Below are 18,334 nucleotides of genomic sequence, written 5' to 3' on the forward strand. Positions count from 1 at the left end.
TTCGTTTGTGGAAGAGCTCACTCAGGGCAGGATTAAGCAAATGGTACAGTATCCATGCTGAAGCTAAACAGTTGTAGGCATGGTCAGTGCTTTGTTGGAATGTATGTGTATTTCACCTTAAAGCCCTGCATCCTATACTCAACTCTGTTCCTGAAGGTGCCCCAACCCTCAGGAACATTTCAAGGGGCACAGGGAAGGAGAAAAGGAAAAGAGCTGTTCTGTGAACTGCTTTTATTTGCAGTTCATTTGATCCAACCCTTTAACTAGATGATGACCTTAAACTACTTTAAGCTTGTGTGGATTGTGTCGGTTTGTGTTGGTGAGTGTGTGAAGATTATATAAGATGTCCTCTATGGACCAAATTACATTTCATCAGCTGCTAGTATATTCTTAGGAAAATCAAATATCTGTAAAATCTTTATATAAAGATACATTTCATGTAAGTGGGTCAGTCTATATATTCTTGTTCATTTCGTCCTCTCCTTTGTTTTGTGTCATGTGTATTAAATTGTAAGTCATTTGGTGGGACTTGACTGCTACAGAACTGAATACATTTGTAAGTAGTTAACTGTGCTGCTAGTAGGCAGGGTCTGACTCCTCCAGGGCAAAGCAGGCAGCAAGCAGAAGCCTGGTCAGGTCACAGTCTAATGGGTCAAGGCAGGCAAGGCGTAGTCAGGTCACAGTCTAATAGGTCAAGGAGAACCGAGGAGCAGGATAGAAATCTATTCAGAACCAGGCACACAGCGGCCACAGGTAACACACTTGTTGCATCTAGGCAGAAGCAAGCTCACATCAAGGCTTATATACAGAGCCTTGTTCAGGGGGCTGGGATTCTGTGAGGAGTTAGTCCTCATCAGATTCAGATCCCATACCTTGCTGCCAAACAAGCACTCCTTCTGTGCTTCTGCAGTAGTAGCCTCTACTTCTGTCTCCTATGCACAGCTGGCTCATCACTGGGTTCCCTAGGAGGATCTGCAGGCTCCTCCCCCTGTATGTCATCAAGCAGGGAAGAACTGGGCATTGGCTCTGCTGCCTGGTCTTCCCCAGGAGCAGCCAACTCTGGCTGCACTGTGTCCTCAGGTTCTGCCTCAGAGTCCTCTGTGTCCTGGTAAGTATCCAGAGGTTGGCTCATGACATTAACATTCAGCCATATCTTAGGTTCAAGAAAACTTAAAGGAGATTGGATTTGCAGAGATCCCAAATCAAAATCTTTCAGTTGCAGATATTCTATGGAGTGAGAAACTGAAACACACAATCTAATTGTACACTCCATTGTCTATTAGACATTTTTGTAGATGTTTGTAGCACATGGAAATATAGAGAAGTCTTTTTTTCTGTTGTAGAGGCAAATGGAACTCGGACTGCTTGATGATTGATGGAATGATCTCCCAGTTGGGTGATACTGTTGTGAAACTATGGCAAAGAGATGGTGGGGGGACAGAGAAATATCCACCTCCTACATTACATGTAAGTAGATTTTCTGAAGGTTCAACAGGATTTAATATAGGAAAGCTGCAGAGCTAAGAACACTCTCCTGGGTGTTGAATCAAATGAGACATTTCTGAATAGGCTGGTTTAGGATTGCTCTCAAAATATCTGATTTGTGTAATCTGTATTGCAGGCACTCCTTGATCTCTACTTGTTGGAAAATATAGAAGAACTCTACAAGCATGCAATTGTATCCTTTGAAAGACTTAAGTATGCAGTCTTAAATTCTGCAGTACATCAACTGCAGCCTTTCTTTCTTTAGCTCCCCTTCCAGCATATAGAATTAAGCTTAATAACTGAAAGGACTACAAACTAGAACATTCACAAAAAGGAGGAGTATGTGTTTATTCCTGCTTCTGAGGGCATCATGGCATTCCTAAAACTGGTATGATGTGAAGTAAGGAAAAGCAGCCAGTAGCACCTGCAGTTATGTACTGTACATCATAAGCAATGTTGAGACTGAGTTATGGTGCAGCAGTGTACTACTGATCTTTCCCTCCCCTCATGTACACACAAAATATAGATTATTGTGGGGCTTTGAGCTTTTGCTTTTACCAATTTTTTCTCATTAAGATTGATCTTTCTTGAAAACCTGGCCTTCACTTACAAAGTATAGGACTTGCACAAGTGGAACACTATTGGATTTAATCTTACTCTTCCTACACATGGCTCTGGTGGGAGGAGTAACGGGCTTTTCTATTATTGGAAGATTCCATCTGACATGTAGAAAAGCACTTTTTAAAAGATTCCTGAAGAAAAGACAGGAAATACATGGATATAAATTTATTTTTCATCCTGCTGAAATACATGAATATACTTCTAGCCACTGTTTTTCTATTACTATCAAAAAGCAGAGGTGGCATTCTGGTATTTTGCTTTAAACACCAAGGTCACTTAACTGATCATTTAAGCTTGTTACTAGTAAAAAAAATAAATAGAGGCTATAGGGGAAAATCTGCCAAACTCAGACTTTCTACTGAAGAAATGTTTCATTCTGTAATAACTCACATTTTTAATTTTTGTTTTATTTTCACTAATTGGTTCAATACTGAATTTCAGTTACTATCTAAAAGCTGCTGGGATAAATTTTAATATAGGGGGTATGTGTGTAGTTTGTTTAGGCACTTCATCAAAAATTCTTACTTTCTTAGTAATAAACTTTAATACAACTTACTAGACAATTTATTTGCTTTTGGACATCATGCATACCTGTCCAAACAAGACTGATACTACAATGGACTCTTTCCCAACGGCCTTTGCAATCCCTATTGGTCTGGTTAATCTAATTCAAGGTTATTGGTGCTTGGATCACAGTGACTACGAGGTGAGCATAAATTATATATTTCAGAACAGCAGTTATGTCATATTTTGTTTTTTCCTTATAGCCATATCAGTTTACATTAATAGCAGAAAGCAATTAATTCCTCGCTGCCTGATTTTGCAATTCTAATGTTAATAAAATCATTGCTTCTCTTCTGTTTGTTGGTTTAGTGCCCCTGAAGCATGTATACTTATTGGTTTTGCTCTGTCCCACCATCATGAAACTGTAAGACATAGGATATGTGAATGGTATTTATGGTCACCAGAAAGACTTTCAAGCCAACGTTGTATTTAAGCTTGTGACTTAATGGTAACTAGTTTTAATTCTGGGACAGGTTAGAGCAGGCCCCCTTCAGTTGCTCATGATTCTTCTAGGCCGCTTTTTGTTCATCACAGATATGCATACCTATAGGACTGGCATGCAGTACCAAGAGTTTTCCAAACTGCCAACTTAAACTTAACTATTACTTTCTTATTTTAAACAAACCTTTTAGTTCAAACTAGTTTTGTTGGCCTTTATTTGGTGGGGCTTTGATTAAATACTCTGAACATTTCCCTGGCCACATTTCAGCAAACATAAGCAAATATTTGGTGATGCTAGTTGAGAAATAGAACTTTTCTTAGTCCACAGAAGTGACGAGGTCCAGCAACATTATTTAGTGGCATCTGGACATTTTCTTTTTGCTGTTAGATATCTGTCTGCCTTTAGGTGAATCAATTAGGTTTCATTAACTGAAATTATAGTGTTTAAAGTACTCTTGAGGTATACCGATAAGACAACTTGAACCTAGAGTGGAGTATAAAAAACTTAATGGTATCCTTTTTTTTCTTTGCTCCTTCTCCAATTAAATAGTATGTGATGTTTACAATGCTAAAATAGCTGATATACATAGAAATCTTAGCTTAAATGCCATATGTGATCTGTGTATCAGGATTTGAGAGATGCCACACATTATATATGGTCTTTTCTAAGCATATATATAGATTTAGGCTGGGATCCAGTGGGCTGTGTGTACAGGCAGCTTGTCAGCTATTTCTTTCTGCTGCCCCTGAAAAGCTGACCTTAAATTTAGAGCAACCTCTCGAACAGTACTGTGTTGTGTGAAAGGAGCCATTACTAACTCCCTTTGCTCATGGTTCTCTTTAGGTTTTATCCCTAAATGGTACTTGCATTTGTCCTTATAAGTAGTTTCCAGCATCATTATTAGCATTCTTAACTGTAACTTTGGACTTTTGCAGAACTCTTTGTCCTATCTGTTTCATCCAGCTACAATCAAATTGCCTTGGCAACACATGAGGATAATTCAAGTCTTCATGTGCCAAGGAGAGCACAGGCGAGCACTCAGATACATACAAATGATGAAGCCATCGATGACCAGCAGCAGTGAAGTTGCACTTCATCTTACTGTCCTACTATTTAATAGGTAAAAGGAACAAATTCTCTTTGCAATTACGTCAGGCTATATTCAAGAAAAACACCTCTACAGTAATATTGCTGTGCATTTTTAATATAATGCAGCAACATGAGTTGGATATAAGTATTCAGATACTAAGTACACTTATGAAGTTACTGATGTTTTTGTGGGGCAGAGTTTTAATCTGTATTTCAAAAATCCATTGCAGTTGCATGGTGGAAGCATGGAGTGTATTGCGGCAACATTCTACCAGATTAAATGTAGAAGGGATGCTTAAACATGTATATGAAATCTGCCAAGAGTTGGGACTAATGGAAGACTTGCTGAAACTGCCATTCACAGTTACAGAACAAGTAAGTTTGGATGGGGATAAATTATCAGGGCACAATTCCATGTTAAAAAGTGATTGATTGAACACTTTCTACACATGTATAAGTACTTTCAAAATTAAGGCCTTGATTTGTTTTGTTTTGTTTTTTTCTAGGAGTGTCTAGAGAAGTTCTTGCAGACAAGTGCTGATGTTCATAATCATGAGTTCCTTTTAGTTCACCACCTCCAACGTGCCAACTATGTTCCTGCACTACAGTTAAACCAGTCTTTGAAGATGAATCTTCTGGTAGAAGCATAATTTTGTGTTTGGAGATGGGTCTGGGGAAAAAAACCCCAAGATGCTGACTCTGGAAAAGTTGCTTCGTTAGGCTGTCAAAATCTATTCTATTTCTAGCTTGGTCCTTTCAAAACATCTTTATCATAATTTGTGATAATGTCACCTAGTTCCCATGTGTAAATGTTTGCTTAAATGAAATTGACTGGAAGTAGCATACTGACCCCTCTGAGATTCACATGGGGAACAAAACACATTTGGATAAAACTCTTTTGAATCTGTAAAGTGCATGGTAGCAGTAAAGTAATTATCAGATGTAAGTGGCCAAGTGTGAAATGTAATGGAGGGCAAAAATATGGTTCAGTTTTTTAAATGGAATTGTGATATATGTCATAGTAAGTTATTTAATAGGGGCTAATAATAGGTGCTTCAGAAACATAGGCTCTTTTTACACATTTGTTGAAAGTGGTGCTGAGACATATCCATACAAATGACCCCAGAAAATTTCAGTTAGGAGCCATTGGTGGGCTTGCTTTGCAGAACAGTCTAAGAAGCATATAGCTTCCCAGTTTCCTAGTCGTAAACTGAATATAGCTACGTTTGAGTTTTTGAAGTTGGTATAAGCAAATTAAAGAGTTTTCCCATTGGCTTTTGGTGAACTCCATAGAACGGTCTATAGTGTGTTGTATTCAAGCTTGCCCTCAAACTAGAATCCTACTTTCCATTTTTTTACCCCAAACAAAATAGCAAATCAAAGGCAAAATTCATTTGGCAGTTCCAAGATTCAATCACACAGATTATCACAAAAACAAGCTACTGTATATACTCATGTATAAGTTGAGTTTTTTAGCACATTTTTTGTGCTGGAAAAGCCCACGAACTTAATGCCACCTTGAATCAGCTGTATTTTAAAAAAAAAAAAGGAAATATTTTTTAGGGTTTTCCTTTATTAGCCAGCCATGCAGGAAACAGTTTTAGGCTAAGCTGACACCAAAATTTCAGGATATCATCATCCTGATGATACCAACCAAGTTTGGTAAAGTTTGGTTTAGGGGGTCCAAAGTTATGGATCCCCAAAGTGGGTGCTCCCATCCCTCATTGTTTCCAATGGGAGCTAATAGTAGATGGGGCTACATTTTGAGGGCCCACAACTTTGGGACCCCTATAGACAAACTTCACTTTAAAACACTGGTGTGGTATCATCCAGGACTCATCTCTCTCTAAGCTGATACCAGCCAAGGTTTGGTGATGTTTGGTTCAGGGGGGGGTCCAAAGTTATGGATTCCCAAAGTGGGTGCTTTGCCATCCCCCATTGTTTCCAATGAAGCCTTCAATAGTAGATGGGAGAGCTGCCCTTTGAGGGGGATTCCATAACTTTGGACCCTGATACTCAAACCTCACTAAACTCCTAGATGAGAGTATCAATTAGAGATAATATCTTGCTGAAATTACCAGCCAGGTTTGAGGTGATGTTTGGTTCAGGGGGTTCAAAGTTATGGATCCCCAAAATGGGATGCTCCATCCCCCCATTGTTTCCAGTGGGAAGCTAATGAGTAGATGGGAGGGCTACTCTTTGAGGGTCCATAACTTTGGACCCTGTAATTAAACTTCCTGAAACTCCTAGTGTAATATCATCAGGAAGAGTCTCCTAAAAGATACTGTGAGAATGTTGGTACTTCCTAACATAAACATTTCCTCCTCTGACAGGAGTTGTGTGAATGTCCCTTCTAAAAGTGACACCACTGCCATGTGCAATTTTTAAAATATGTAAAAATACAATAAAAAATAATGAACTATTCTTTTAAAAAGCAGGGTAGTTTTGAGTCACAGTGAACAGGCATGTTCATTCCAGTTTTTATTGTAAGATCCATTGTTTAAAACCCTTCCTTACAAAAAAGCTAAGGTTTTTGTACTTTTAAAGTTATTGTTGTTACCATATTGTTTTTGTTGACCCTCTTTTCCACTTACGGAGCTAGTTTACTGTTTTTCTTTGAAATAAATATTCAAAAACAATTACCCTACCGATGCCTCAATTAATGTAATTTTATTGGTATCTATTTTTGAAATTTACCAGTAGCTGCTGCATTTCCCACCCTTGACTTACACGCGAGTCAATAAGTTTTCCCAGTTTTTTGTGGTAAAATTAGGTGCCTTGACTTATATGCGGGCTGACTTATACACGAGTATATACGGTACATTTTCTAATGTATATATTTTTGTCTTATACTTTTTTGACTGCCAATGTCTTGTGACTTAAACTTTCAAAATTAAAAAAAAATAACACTTGTGTTGGGTTACAGTACCAACCATTGTAACAAATAGATAAAACTCCCTGCTTCCAGTTTGTTCAGTCAGGTAATGCATGGATAGTTGGTCAGCACAAAATCTATCAGTCTCTTAGGTGTCAAGCTTATATGCTAAAGTCAATCAGCATCAGTTTTAACAGCACAATTTATATATAAATATAAAATTAATATACAAAGATTAAATTTCATAACCTTATTGTACTCTAGTAAATTATACATAAAAGTTTTTTAAATATATGGGGTATCTACTTTTTATGGACAAGGTCTCAGCACAGAATTTGTCCATTTTAAAGATAGCCTTATTGGCGTGGTCTATGCAGTGTACGGCTTTACCGTGCAATATTGATCTAGGATAGAATTTGTCTTTTGGTGACTGTAGATGAGATGCCACTTTACTGTTTGTATGTTTGGTCTCTTAAGGTGCTTTGGAATCAACTACAGCATGTGTATTTGAATTTTTTTCTAGAAATGTTCACTTAAGTTCATCTTTTTTCATGTTTATTAGAATGACCGAGATCCTCGTTGGAGAGAGAGATCAGTTGCCAGAAATTCTATATTAGAACAGTATGGAAAAGTCTTACCTAGAGTACAAAGGAAGCTGGCTGTTGAGCGGGCCAAACCATACCATTTGTCTTCATCACTTCGGCTGGAAGGTAAATTTCTCATTTCATTGGACAGCAGTGAAACTCTTAAATATGCCTTGGTGCTTTAATATCAGATTTCCTTTTCCTTTTAGTTTTAAGACCAAGGCCATTATCAACAATTGCAAAGCATGTTACCACAGGGAATGTAGTTACAAAGGCAACTTTCATCAGTAATGTGCTTTCCAAAATTGGAGAGGTATGGATGGGAGCCGAACAGAAAAATAAATCATTTCAAAATGATATGTAAGTGTTGTTGTTTTTTTTAATCCCTAAAAGGTTAGCTTTAACAGTCCTGATGAATAGCCTGGTATTGCTACATACTTGTGTGCAGTGAACAGTTTGCATGTGTTTGAGGGAAGGTGGAGAAATAAAATCAAGCCATATTTTAAAAGTTGACAGCTTTAGTTTAGGCTTTTTAAAGATTTTGGGAAAGTAGCACAGGCTTATTTATCTAACTGCTGTTTTATTACTTGTTAACTTGGCTCATGCACCAAAGTGATTGCTAGTGATGTAGTGACTTTTATGAACTTGGTGTTATGTCTTTCAAAACGCAGCACTGAGGAACAGACATCAGGACTGGATTGTTGTGCTGACACGGAATTACCTGATCCATTTGTAGGAACTCCTGTTATTAAATCTCTAAGGAAATGCTCCAGGTAAAATTCTATAATAACAACAATCAGAAATATACTTGAAATTCATTAGCAGTTTTTTATCCATCCGCTAAAGTCAGCAGTAAAACACTTAAACACTTTCTTAATCAGTTGTGATTTTTATTCTCCTATAACAGCGGTTCTCAACATGTGGGCTGCGACCCCTTTGGGGGTCGAACGACCCTTTCACAGGGTTGGCCTAAGACTCTCTGGATCAGTGTTCTCCATCTGTAAAATGGATAAATGTTAGGGTTGGGGGTCACCACAACATGAGGAACTGTATTAAAGGGTCGCGGCATTAGGAAGGTTGAGAACCACTGTCCTATAAGATCTTCTCATATTATTCCATTGATCTCATACTTTCCAATACATTCACACAATCATCATGTAATATATTTGCTGTTTGGTAAAAACAAGGTTGTTGTCATATCCATAACTTATTATTTAACAGCTGCTTTGAAGATGGGTCCAAAGCAATAATCAACTTAACACCTAAATGCTCATTTGCGTACAGGTGCTCATTTTGCACTGGAACTGGAATTGCTTTTAATAGCATTGCCTGATGTGATAAGAATTGAAAGGTACCAGAACATCACTTACCCATAAGTAATACAGTCCTTGTATGTAGGCCTCTTAACTTAGTAGTAATATGCTTCGGCCAGCTTTTTATTATTAAACTTAAACAAGCAAACCATGGTAACAGACTGGTACAACATTTTAAATTTAAATGATAGTGCTTTAGGTTGTCTGGGTTGGAGTGGGGATTGTGCAGATACTTCTAAAACCCTCCAAGAAGTGCAGAATTTATAATGAATCTTTGTTATGTGAAGGTGGATGTTCTTATTGTACATAAACACAAAACAATTCACATTAACAAAATTTGATCTATTTGCAGATTGCTCGATTTGGTGGTTCGGCCTGTTGGTCTTTTTTCTCCTGTCCTGGGAAGTAATTGCCAGGTGTCGCCAAGAGCTTCATCCATGCTTTCTAGTCCATTGTACTCATATCCACGATGTTCCATGCTACAACATAAGAATCTCAAAAATGCACCAGAATTAAAATTACTGGAAACTCCTGCAGTTGTTAAGGTATATAGAATGGTGAAGGCTAAGTGAACCTATTGAAATGTGTTTGGTCATTTATTTTATAATTAACAAGGGAGAGTTTTATATGTCATGTTTATGATATGTGTTCTAGATATTCATTAAAGGATATTTATTTGTGTAGCAGATGGGACTTAAGTAAAGAGATGTGTAGCAAATGGCTCACCCCCAAAAGCTCCAACCTACATTTGGCAGTTTCCAGTAGACCAGCCAGAAGTAAACAAGACAGGGCCAGAAGAGGGAAAATAATGATGACAGAAGGATGGGGAGAAGGTAGAAGAACACCAAGTTCAAAAGATTGGGAAATAGAGGAAAGAGGCTGGCAAAGGAGAGGTATGATAACAGCCAGGAAGACACCTTCAGCTGGTGCAGCTAAAGATGCTCATGCAGGAGCAAGACCGGAGTGTCTGGAGACTTCAAAAGTGGCTGCTGAGGGAAGGATTGGGAGGGCTGTGTCCAACTCCAAGGCAGAAGGCAATGCACAGCTGTGGAAAGTAGTAGACGAGACTGGGAAACCTGGGAGAAGATGGCAAGGGAGCTCCGATAGTGATTCTGAAGAGAGCAAACAGTTACAGCAGCGGAGGAGAGCTACACCAATTCCCAGAGGGCCTTATAGACAAGGGAAGACTACAGTAAGGGAAGGGATGTGGGCACACATTTCTTGAGACTGTATACGGTGCACCAGGGCATCTACTGGAATTAAAGCAAAGCATTTTTAGCTCTGGCCAATGAGGAACCCAAAAGGGAGACCCTGCTGGCCAGTCCATAGAGGGAACTCTGGTCTGAGGTTGGTTGAACCATAATTTAGTTCAGAGGGTTTTTTAATTTAAAGTAGTTTAATTTCTGCATCTATTCATCAACTTTTCTAACTTTTGGGGGGATTCGTTGCAGGTTTCAAACACCCACCACCCACCCCCGCCCTTTGGTGCTGTGGAAGAAGAGAGTGAGCAATTAAAACCAAAATTCCAAAAAGTCAACAACAAAATACCCTGTACTGGTTGTTGGCAGTAGAATCCTGTCTAATCCCCAAAGTGTTCAAAATTATCTATAGTATTCTGCAATGAGAGTCCTCCTTAGAATTAGATAGGACAGTTGATGTTTTAAATATATTAAATTTAAATAGTATTAAATATTAAGATTTAAGATTTTTGAGTTTTTTTCTCTTTAGAGAGCTAAAGCTTTGACCTCTACATCTTCCTCTGGCTTTCCCGGTTTTACTCCGCAATCTATTTTGAGATCTAGTCTACGCACTACACCATTAGCTACTCCAACTGCATCTCCAGGAAGATCAATTACTCCACCTCTACGTGCAAAAGAAACAAAAATATCATTTGTGGAAGAAAGCAAAGCTTCAGAATGGACTCCTGGGGTAGGTTGCCAGCAATTGAAACTGGAAAAAGAAATACTTGAGTATGATTCAGGCATGGCTCCAGCAGTGTAGGATCTAGGGCCACTAGATGATTGGGATTGTTTCTGACACTATACTACCCATGCATTTACTGAAATGTTTGAAAATAAGCCTGTCTCTGCAGAACCTTGTGTACATGGCCCTAATCTGTGTCATTTTATCTCTCAAGACCTAGGGTTGGGTGTAAATCCAGCACATACGTTGGACTGTGTGCATGTGGGCCCCAACTGAATGGGCTGACTGACCTTTAGTTGGCATGGGAAGCACAGGCACAGTTCTGATTCCCACTCCCTTCCATACATTTATTTGGACCCCATGATCCACAGATACAGGGATTGCAGCTCTTTCCCACATTCCCTTCCCTCAGCAGTCCTTTCCCAACAAAGAAAAAATTGGGAAAGGGGTGCCGGGATCTGTGTGTAATAGATTGAGAAACTGCTGAAATATGCCTTTTCAAAGGGGAAGAAAAGAGTAAAATCACCTTCTCTCCAGTCAGTCGAGAGGAGATTTTGTCCCTTCCTGATTACAGCCACCTGACTTGTTTGGTTACTAGCAGAGTGCAAAAAGTGTGTGGGTGGTACTTGGATTCAGGAATATTGGGCCTGAAAATTTTCAGGATTCCTGAGTGCTCCCAGATACCCATCCTGGGATGGGGGTAAGGTTTTTTTTTCCAGAAATCCAAGAAACATAGTTCCTTTTTAGTCTGTGGGGAATCTTTCCAGGACCGGGGGGCAGGGGGAGGTGAAGGTACAACCACCAATCCAGAGCCCTGGAACGATTTCCCATAGGCTAGAACAGAAAAGGGCAGGGGATTTAACTGAAAAGTGCTTATTACAAATATGTCTTTTCAAATGGGTTGTAGCCAAGGATCTTGAAATGATCCCAAAAAAGTCACGTTTGGGGGGATCAGGATTTGCAAGCTGCTGTTTAAAAAGGCTTTCTTCCAGTTATTTTCCAAATTCACACCCCTAGTGGCTACTATACCACACAGATCCTGTAGTTGTGTGAATAAAGCTGTCCAGGGGTGGACTTCTTGGAGGAGAGGAACATAGAAAAGATCTGTGATCATCAGTATCTTCTGATTGATTGCATGGTCTAGGGCTAGGCCATAGCTTTGGCATGTGTAGATCCCTGTTTCAACAAGGCTACAGGAGAGAAATCATTGAGTATATTCTCTGTCTTGAAGCTATCTTGAAATTTCCTTGGAGTTTGTGATCTAACAGTAGTTGTCTGCAGTTCTATGCAAGGCAAAACCCTTTAAAGTAACTGGTTACATTTCTATCACTTTGAACCTTGTGAGAAGCTGCATATTGCGTACTTTATTCTGTTTATTAATTCTGCGACCCATGGCCCTACTTATGGACTGGTTTGCCTGAGTTCTTGCACTTTTGGTGGCCCCCATTCACATGAGTGAAGAGAGGTCTCCTCCTCTTACTGAAATTCCAAAGAAGTTCTTGGATATGAGTGTCTCCTTGTCACTGGAAGGCAGAAGTATCAGATTCCTTAATAGTAACAAATTAGGTATCTCTTGTATGATTTTATTATGTACCTATTGGATCAGGGATTGTTTATTGCCAAAATTATCATTGTGCACTAGGAAAATTGTGCTATTTGTTTGTGTTTATGTGTTTTTTTTAAGGCGACTTATCGTAAAACAAGGCTTAACACAGTTTTGCAAGCTGAATGCAATCTTGAGTCTCAAATGGAGGATGTATGGGCTAAAACTGGAGAACTACCCTCCTTTCCATCATATAGCGTTCAGGAAGACTATGAAGAAGCTGACCTGTCCACAGAGAGCACACCAGGAGATAACTTGGACAGATCTGAATCTTTCATAGAAACTGGATACATTTCTATGAAGGTAGACCAGACTACTTTGGAATATCATGAGAAAACTTCACCAGGTGACACTGGAGATATCGTAGCGTATCATTGTACTTATTCTTCATCTGAGGACATCTTAGACATACCAAAGACAGCTGAAAGAGAAGGCAGTGAGAAAGCTGAACATGAATGTTTGCAAGTGAAACTTCCCAAATCTTCAGATGTACAACAATTGACTGGTATGTGTCATGTGATCTAATTGTCTATAGGAACAATAGCAAGACATTAACAAGACTGGGTAAAATAGAAGGGAGTTAGCAAAAATGGGCATTTGTAGATTTGAGATCCTTTGAATCAACTTTTGATTTCCACAATGTGAACCTGCCCAATGAAAAATTCACAGTTAGGGCACATCACCCCCATTTGTCTGCAGTGTTTACAATTAGATGAAGATGATTCTGACGATGGAGATCTTACATTCAGGTTTGAAGATTAATGGAGAAAACCACATGAGATAAGGGCTAATCTCCTTTTGAAAGCCATCACAGTATCCCCCAGCAATTGATGCTGTTTTCATTAAGGCCTTGTAAAAATGCTTTGTGATAACAAGAAGGTTGTGAAATCTTTGCACTCTCTTCTCACAGGGGGTAGATTAGTCTCCCTTGTTTGATATAAGCCACAATTTGTCATGTTTGGATCAGCAAAAATGACACACTGCAATTTGTTTCTTGCATCTCGAATAGGATTATAAACCATGTAATCCTGATGTAGATCGTTAATGCAACGTTAATATCCAAGAATCTTCTCACTCTTATGGGTCAGAGACCAAAGAATTGTCTGTCTTAAAATAAATAGCAGTACACCATAAACTTCATTGTCAGTAGCAACTGCCGTTCCCTTGGATGCCAGATATGAAGATCCCGTCCTCTGCCCTGAGTTGTCTTTGTCGTAGTGAGCTCAAAGTGGAATATATCTCACTGTGCTTAGTGCAAGACATCAGCAACTCCTCACCAGTTCTCTGGTGCACGTGGAAAACTCTGGAAAGGGATGGGGTTTGTCACAGACTTCACACTGGGTTTTGGAGAGGGAAGGAATAGTGAGACCGCTTCTGTTTTTTCCTTCTTGATACTCAGAAATGTCCATTGTTAGCTAAAAATATTGCCTGGCTGCTAAGTCAACTCAAAATAGTGGGTATCATGGCAGTCAGATTTCATTTATAATGGAAGTACTTTTTAGACTTTTGAAAGTAAAGTTACAGTAACTGTAGCAGTGAGATTATTTCCTTGGATATAATGCATAAACTTTAAAAATAATTTAATAGAGAGAATACCATCGGTCTTTATTTGCCATTCTGCTGTTTGTAGGGTTTCCTGAAAAGGAAGAAGATGGATGCAGTCCCCTCCCTGAAGATGGAGTATCAATGACGGATCACTTAGATGCTGTCCAGGATGCTGTAGTCTCTTCTCATGTGCCATCTAATAACAGGTGAATAATAACTGGAAAAAGCATTTATCTTGAAACCTTGGTTGTTGCAATTACAATGCTTACAGTTTTGTAACCTTGTTACAGGATTGGATCTTGTTTTCTGTTATTGTGTACTTCTTCCTGAGAGTTGGAACCTGCTTTTTGAGTTGGATGATGCAGTATTTGATAAAAAATTTAATTTTCCCACCTTCTAATCTTGTGTTTCCAAATAACACTCTGTGCCTGCCTCCTTTAATTGCCAAAAATATACCAAATTTGCTTGAATGCTGTGTGCTGCTTTGCAGAATTTATATAAAACCTTATTAAAAACAACCTTTGTGAACTTACCTTTTCCTCTGAGCAGAGGTTGACATATTGTGGGTGTTTTCTCATCTAATAGGGGAGATAGGAAATTATGTTTTTATTCCTTCCTGATTGTGGTGAGACTACCCTGTTCTTCAGTTCGGGAACTCTAGATAGCAGTCTTGAAAAACATATTGACATAAACTCATTAACGGTAACAAAACCAACCATTCACAACTATACAAGGAGAAATAGCAAAAAACAACAAAGAGAAACCATGACAGTATGAACAAGGGATTCCCTGTAAACCTGCAACAACGATGGCTTGGGAGGGCCAAGGTGTCCTCCTAAGCTTAGAGAAGAAGGACAATTCATGATAAGGTTCCAAAGGTCGTTCTCCCACTGAGCGCAGGACATCTTGTGGGACCTCCAAGATGGGTCATTGTTAAACTCAAACTTCAAGCATGTACTGTAGAACCCTGTGACCGAAGGCTGCATCTGCTGAACTGTAGGTGCTTATAGTGCTTCACAAAGATAGAGATTGAAGACCATATAGCTGCTTTGCAATTTCTTCAACCAAAGCATTTTTGTTGAAGGCAGCATTAGTCGTTGCGCTTCTCACAGACTGAGCCAAAACGTCCAGTGGCCCTTCAAGTTTTTCAGTGAGGTATGCTTCTGTGATACAAGCATTTGGCTGACGGTGTTGGCGGATATGTTCTTCCTCATATTTGGTGGTGATAGGGAGATGAACATCAAATCAGTCGTGAATAGCCTGTGTTCTGTGTTGAGTAATAGACCAGCCATCAATATGCAGTATGATAGCGGCAGTAGCCGCCATTTGCCTCTTAAAAGTGGCTGAGCAGAAACTGGACTGCAGACCGTCTTGGAGGAATGACAGTTTGTTAGATAAGATTGGAAATAGAGGATTCACCTTCTTTCGTCTGGACCAAAATACATAAGCCTTCCAGGTAATGTTATAAATCCTGGAGGTAGATTTGCATCTAGAAGTCAACATGATGTTAGTGACCTCCATGCTTAGCCCCTCTTGCAGAAGGGTTTGCCTCTCAATCTCCACACAATTAGATTCAGTCTGGAAGGATTGGGGTGAAGAATTGGACCCTGTTAAAGCATTACTATGCTCAATGGTTGTCATAATGGTGAGCTGAAAACACAACCATTGTGACCAACATAGAGCAATCATAATCACCTCTGCTTGTGTCTCCTAAACCTTGCGCAACAGTCTGGGCATTGTTGGCATAAGAGGGAAAGCATAAAGAACCAATTGGCCATGCTGGCAAGGGCTGATGGGGTTTGTAGTCCATTAACATCTGGAGAGCAGCAGGTTGCAGACCCCTGATATAGAAGATTGTGTAGCCACGTTGACATCAGGGCGTCTGTGGCCATTTTTCAGGGAACTCTTGGTCAGATTTACCAGAAAGTGTTCCTGAAGGAACTGCAGTACCCTCTGCATATTCTCCTGGGATTGATGGAATGATCATGACCCTATCAGGAGGTCATCCAGGTAAGGGTGCAGGTGAATGTAGTCTTCTCTGAGCTTCACTACAAGATTGACGAAGGGCTTGGAGAAGACTCTTGGAGCCGACGAGAGATCAAACAGTAGAGCCCTGAACTGATAGTGATGCTTGTCTACACAAAAACGTAGGAATCTTCTATGTCCTAGGTTAGGGGTCTGCAAACTTGGCTCTCCAGATTTTCATGGACTACAGTTCTCATCAGCACTGCGCATTGGCCATGTTGGCAGCGGCTGATGGGAATTGTAGTCCGTGAACATCTGGAGAACAGCCTGTTCAGATACCTGCACCTCTGATTTAAAGAAGTGAACAGCCTGTTCAGATACCTGCACCTCCTCACTATCATCTTCATCCTCAGTCAGAAATTCTCCAGCCTCTTTTGAATCTGAGTCACTATCAGAATCTATGGGCAGGGTTCAGGGCAGGATCAGAAGTCGGCCTCTTTTGGGCTGCCTTGGTTGGCCATCTGTTGCCCACTTAATTGGAAGCGTGGGCATTTCTGGGTGCTGGGGAAGGAATCCTGCTGTGATTCCTGAAGTGTAATCCCAATATTCCTTGATCCACCAAGGCAAGTACCTGATCCTTTAGGGAAGGGGTCTGTAACCTGCAGCTCTCCAGATGTTCATGAATTACAATTCCCATCAGCCCCTGCCAGCATGGCCAATTGGGAGGTGGTTTTAATGAAGCATCTAGGAGAAAGCCGCAGGAGATGCAAAACCCTAGCACTAGGAGATTTAAGCTAGCCGAAGGAGTAGAAATCATCAGGCAGAGTATATGAACCAGCCGCGGTTACATTACCCCTCTGATGTGATTCATGGCTTGCTCCTGAGTAGACCATAGAAGAGGATCCCAATGTCCTAGGGAGAGGCACAGTTGCCCGCTGCAGCAGGCGTTCAAAACAGTCTGAGATCCCACCGAAATTCCCATAGTGGCCATTTTGTTTAGAGGCGCTATTTTGGTGTGCTTTCTGTCTGACTCGGCAGACTCACTCCTGGAGGTGCCTGGGCAATCAGCTGTATCAGGAACAGCCTTAAGGGTCATGTTCCACAGGTCAGGGGAAGATTTCTCTAAGGTGGGGGTCTTGTTCTTCTCCTTGGATAGAAAGCACTCCTCTTCACAGAACTCCCTGCTCAAATGCTCTCTCTGCACCTTTCATGTGGCTAAATTCCCTGCAATGAGTTCGCTGTGTTGCAAAAACCCACAGGAAAGGAGAGAAAGAGGGAGAAGGGTGAGGATCGATAGGTAACAACAAGAAAATGGAGCTAGGAGGAACAGAGAAAAAATCTGATAAGAAAAAAGGGAAGATATAGAAGCAGTAAATAGTCAAAAGATAGTGCCGGCAAACAGCAAGCTGCTCTTCCCTGGATAGGCAGGAAAAAACAGGGAAATTGGATGGTCGCACCACAGGAAGGAAAAAAAACTCATTTCCTGCCTTCCCCTATTAGATGGTGAGAAAACACGATGTTCTCCACTCTGTGGGAGAATAACTTTTCATGTAGAGTGGGTATTTGATTTTTATGTTGTAATTTAGTGAGGACAGTAGCGAGCACTGCAATTCTGTGCCAGTTTATTGATTTCTTTGATCATTATTCCCAAATAAGTTGGACTTGTTTCCAATTATATAAAAAATAGGATCCACTATGCATGAAACTAATGACATTATTGATCAATGAGAATTATTTGGGTGTTGTGTCGTTTCCGGGCTGTATGGCCGTGTTCTAGTAGCATTTTCTCCTGACAGTTCGCCTGCATCTGTGGCTGGCATCTTCAGAGGATCTGATGGTAGTAAAGCAAGTGGAATATGTATACCTGTGGAATGTCCAGGGTGGGAGAAAGAATCATTTGCCTGTTTTAACAAGTGTAAAGGGTGCAGTTAGCAAGCTTGATTTGCATGTGTTGAGTGGGATCCACCCATTTTAGCATGTGAGTAACAACCACTACATCAGACAATACAGAGAAGCCCTTGAAATCCACAAGCACATGGACAATTCCAACAGAAAGCTCTTAGAGAACTGCTCTAGAAACCATGACAAATGAACAAAAATTGGCTACCAGTACTGAAAACACACTAGAATCAAGACAGTGACTAATGAACACCACTCAGACACAGGATTTCTCCAGGTAATAACCAATCAAAGGGATCAAAAAGGCCAGGCTACTACTATACAGGTGCCCTCACTAATTGATTATGCTCTCTTCATGGTTACTCACATGCTAAAATGGGTGGATCCCACTCAACACATGCAAATCAAGCTTGCTAATTGCACCCT

General features: G+C 40.1%; 1 protein-coding gene across 3 annotated transcripts in view; it reads left to right on the forward strand.

The window, feature by feature from the left end:
- The window catches only part of AHCTF1 (AT-hook containing transcription factor 1), a 71,345-nt gene that overhangs the window by 39,043 nt on the left and 13,968 nt on the right, over positions 1-18,334 (forward strand). For all 3 annotated transcript variants that reach the window (XM_048484720.1, XM_048484710.1, XM_048484729.1), the window contains exons 18-30: positions 1,344-1,467; positions 1,622-1,678; positions 2,666-2,812; positions 4,048-4,232; positions 4,432-4,576; positions 4,708-4,839; positions 7,639-7,786; positions 7,870-8,020; positions 8,332-8,433; positions 9,326-9,518; positions 10,702-10,902; positions 12,581-13,004; positions 14,130-14,250. In XM_048484720.1, the coding sequence (XP_048340677.1) occupies positions 1,344-1,467; positions 1,622-1,678; positions 2,666-2,812; positions 4,048-4,232; positions 4,432-4,576; positions 4,708-4,839; positions 7,639-7,786; positions 7,870-8,020; positions 8,332-8,433; positions 9,326-9,518; positions 10,702-10,902; positions 12,581-13,004; positions 14,130-14,250 (2,130 nt within the window). The remainder of the gene's footprint in view (positions 1-1,343; positions 1,468-1,621; positions 1,679-2,665; positions 2,813-4,047; positions 4,233-4,431; positions 4,577-4,707; positions 4,840-7,638; positions 7,787-7,869; positions 8,021-8,331; positions 8,434-9,325; positions 9,519-10,701; positions 10,903-12,580; positions 13,005-14,129; positions 14,251-18,334) is intronic.

This window comes from Sphaerodactylus townsendi, linkage group LG01 (assembly GCF_021028975.2).
Source record: "Sphaerodactylus townsendi isolate TG3544 linkage group LG01, MPM_Stown_v2.3, whole genome shotgun sequence".
Lineage (NCBI taxonomy): Eukaryota > Metazoa > Chordata > Lepidosauria > Squamata > Sphaerodactylidae > Sphaerodactylus > Sphaerodactylus townsendi.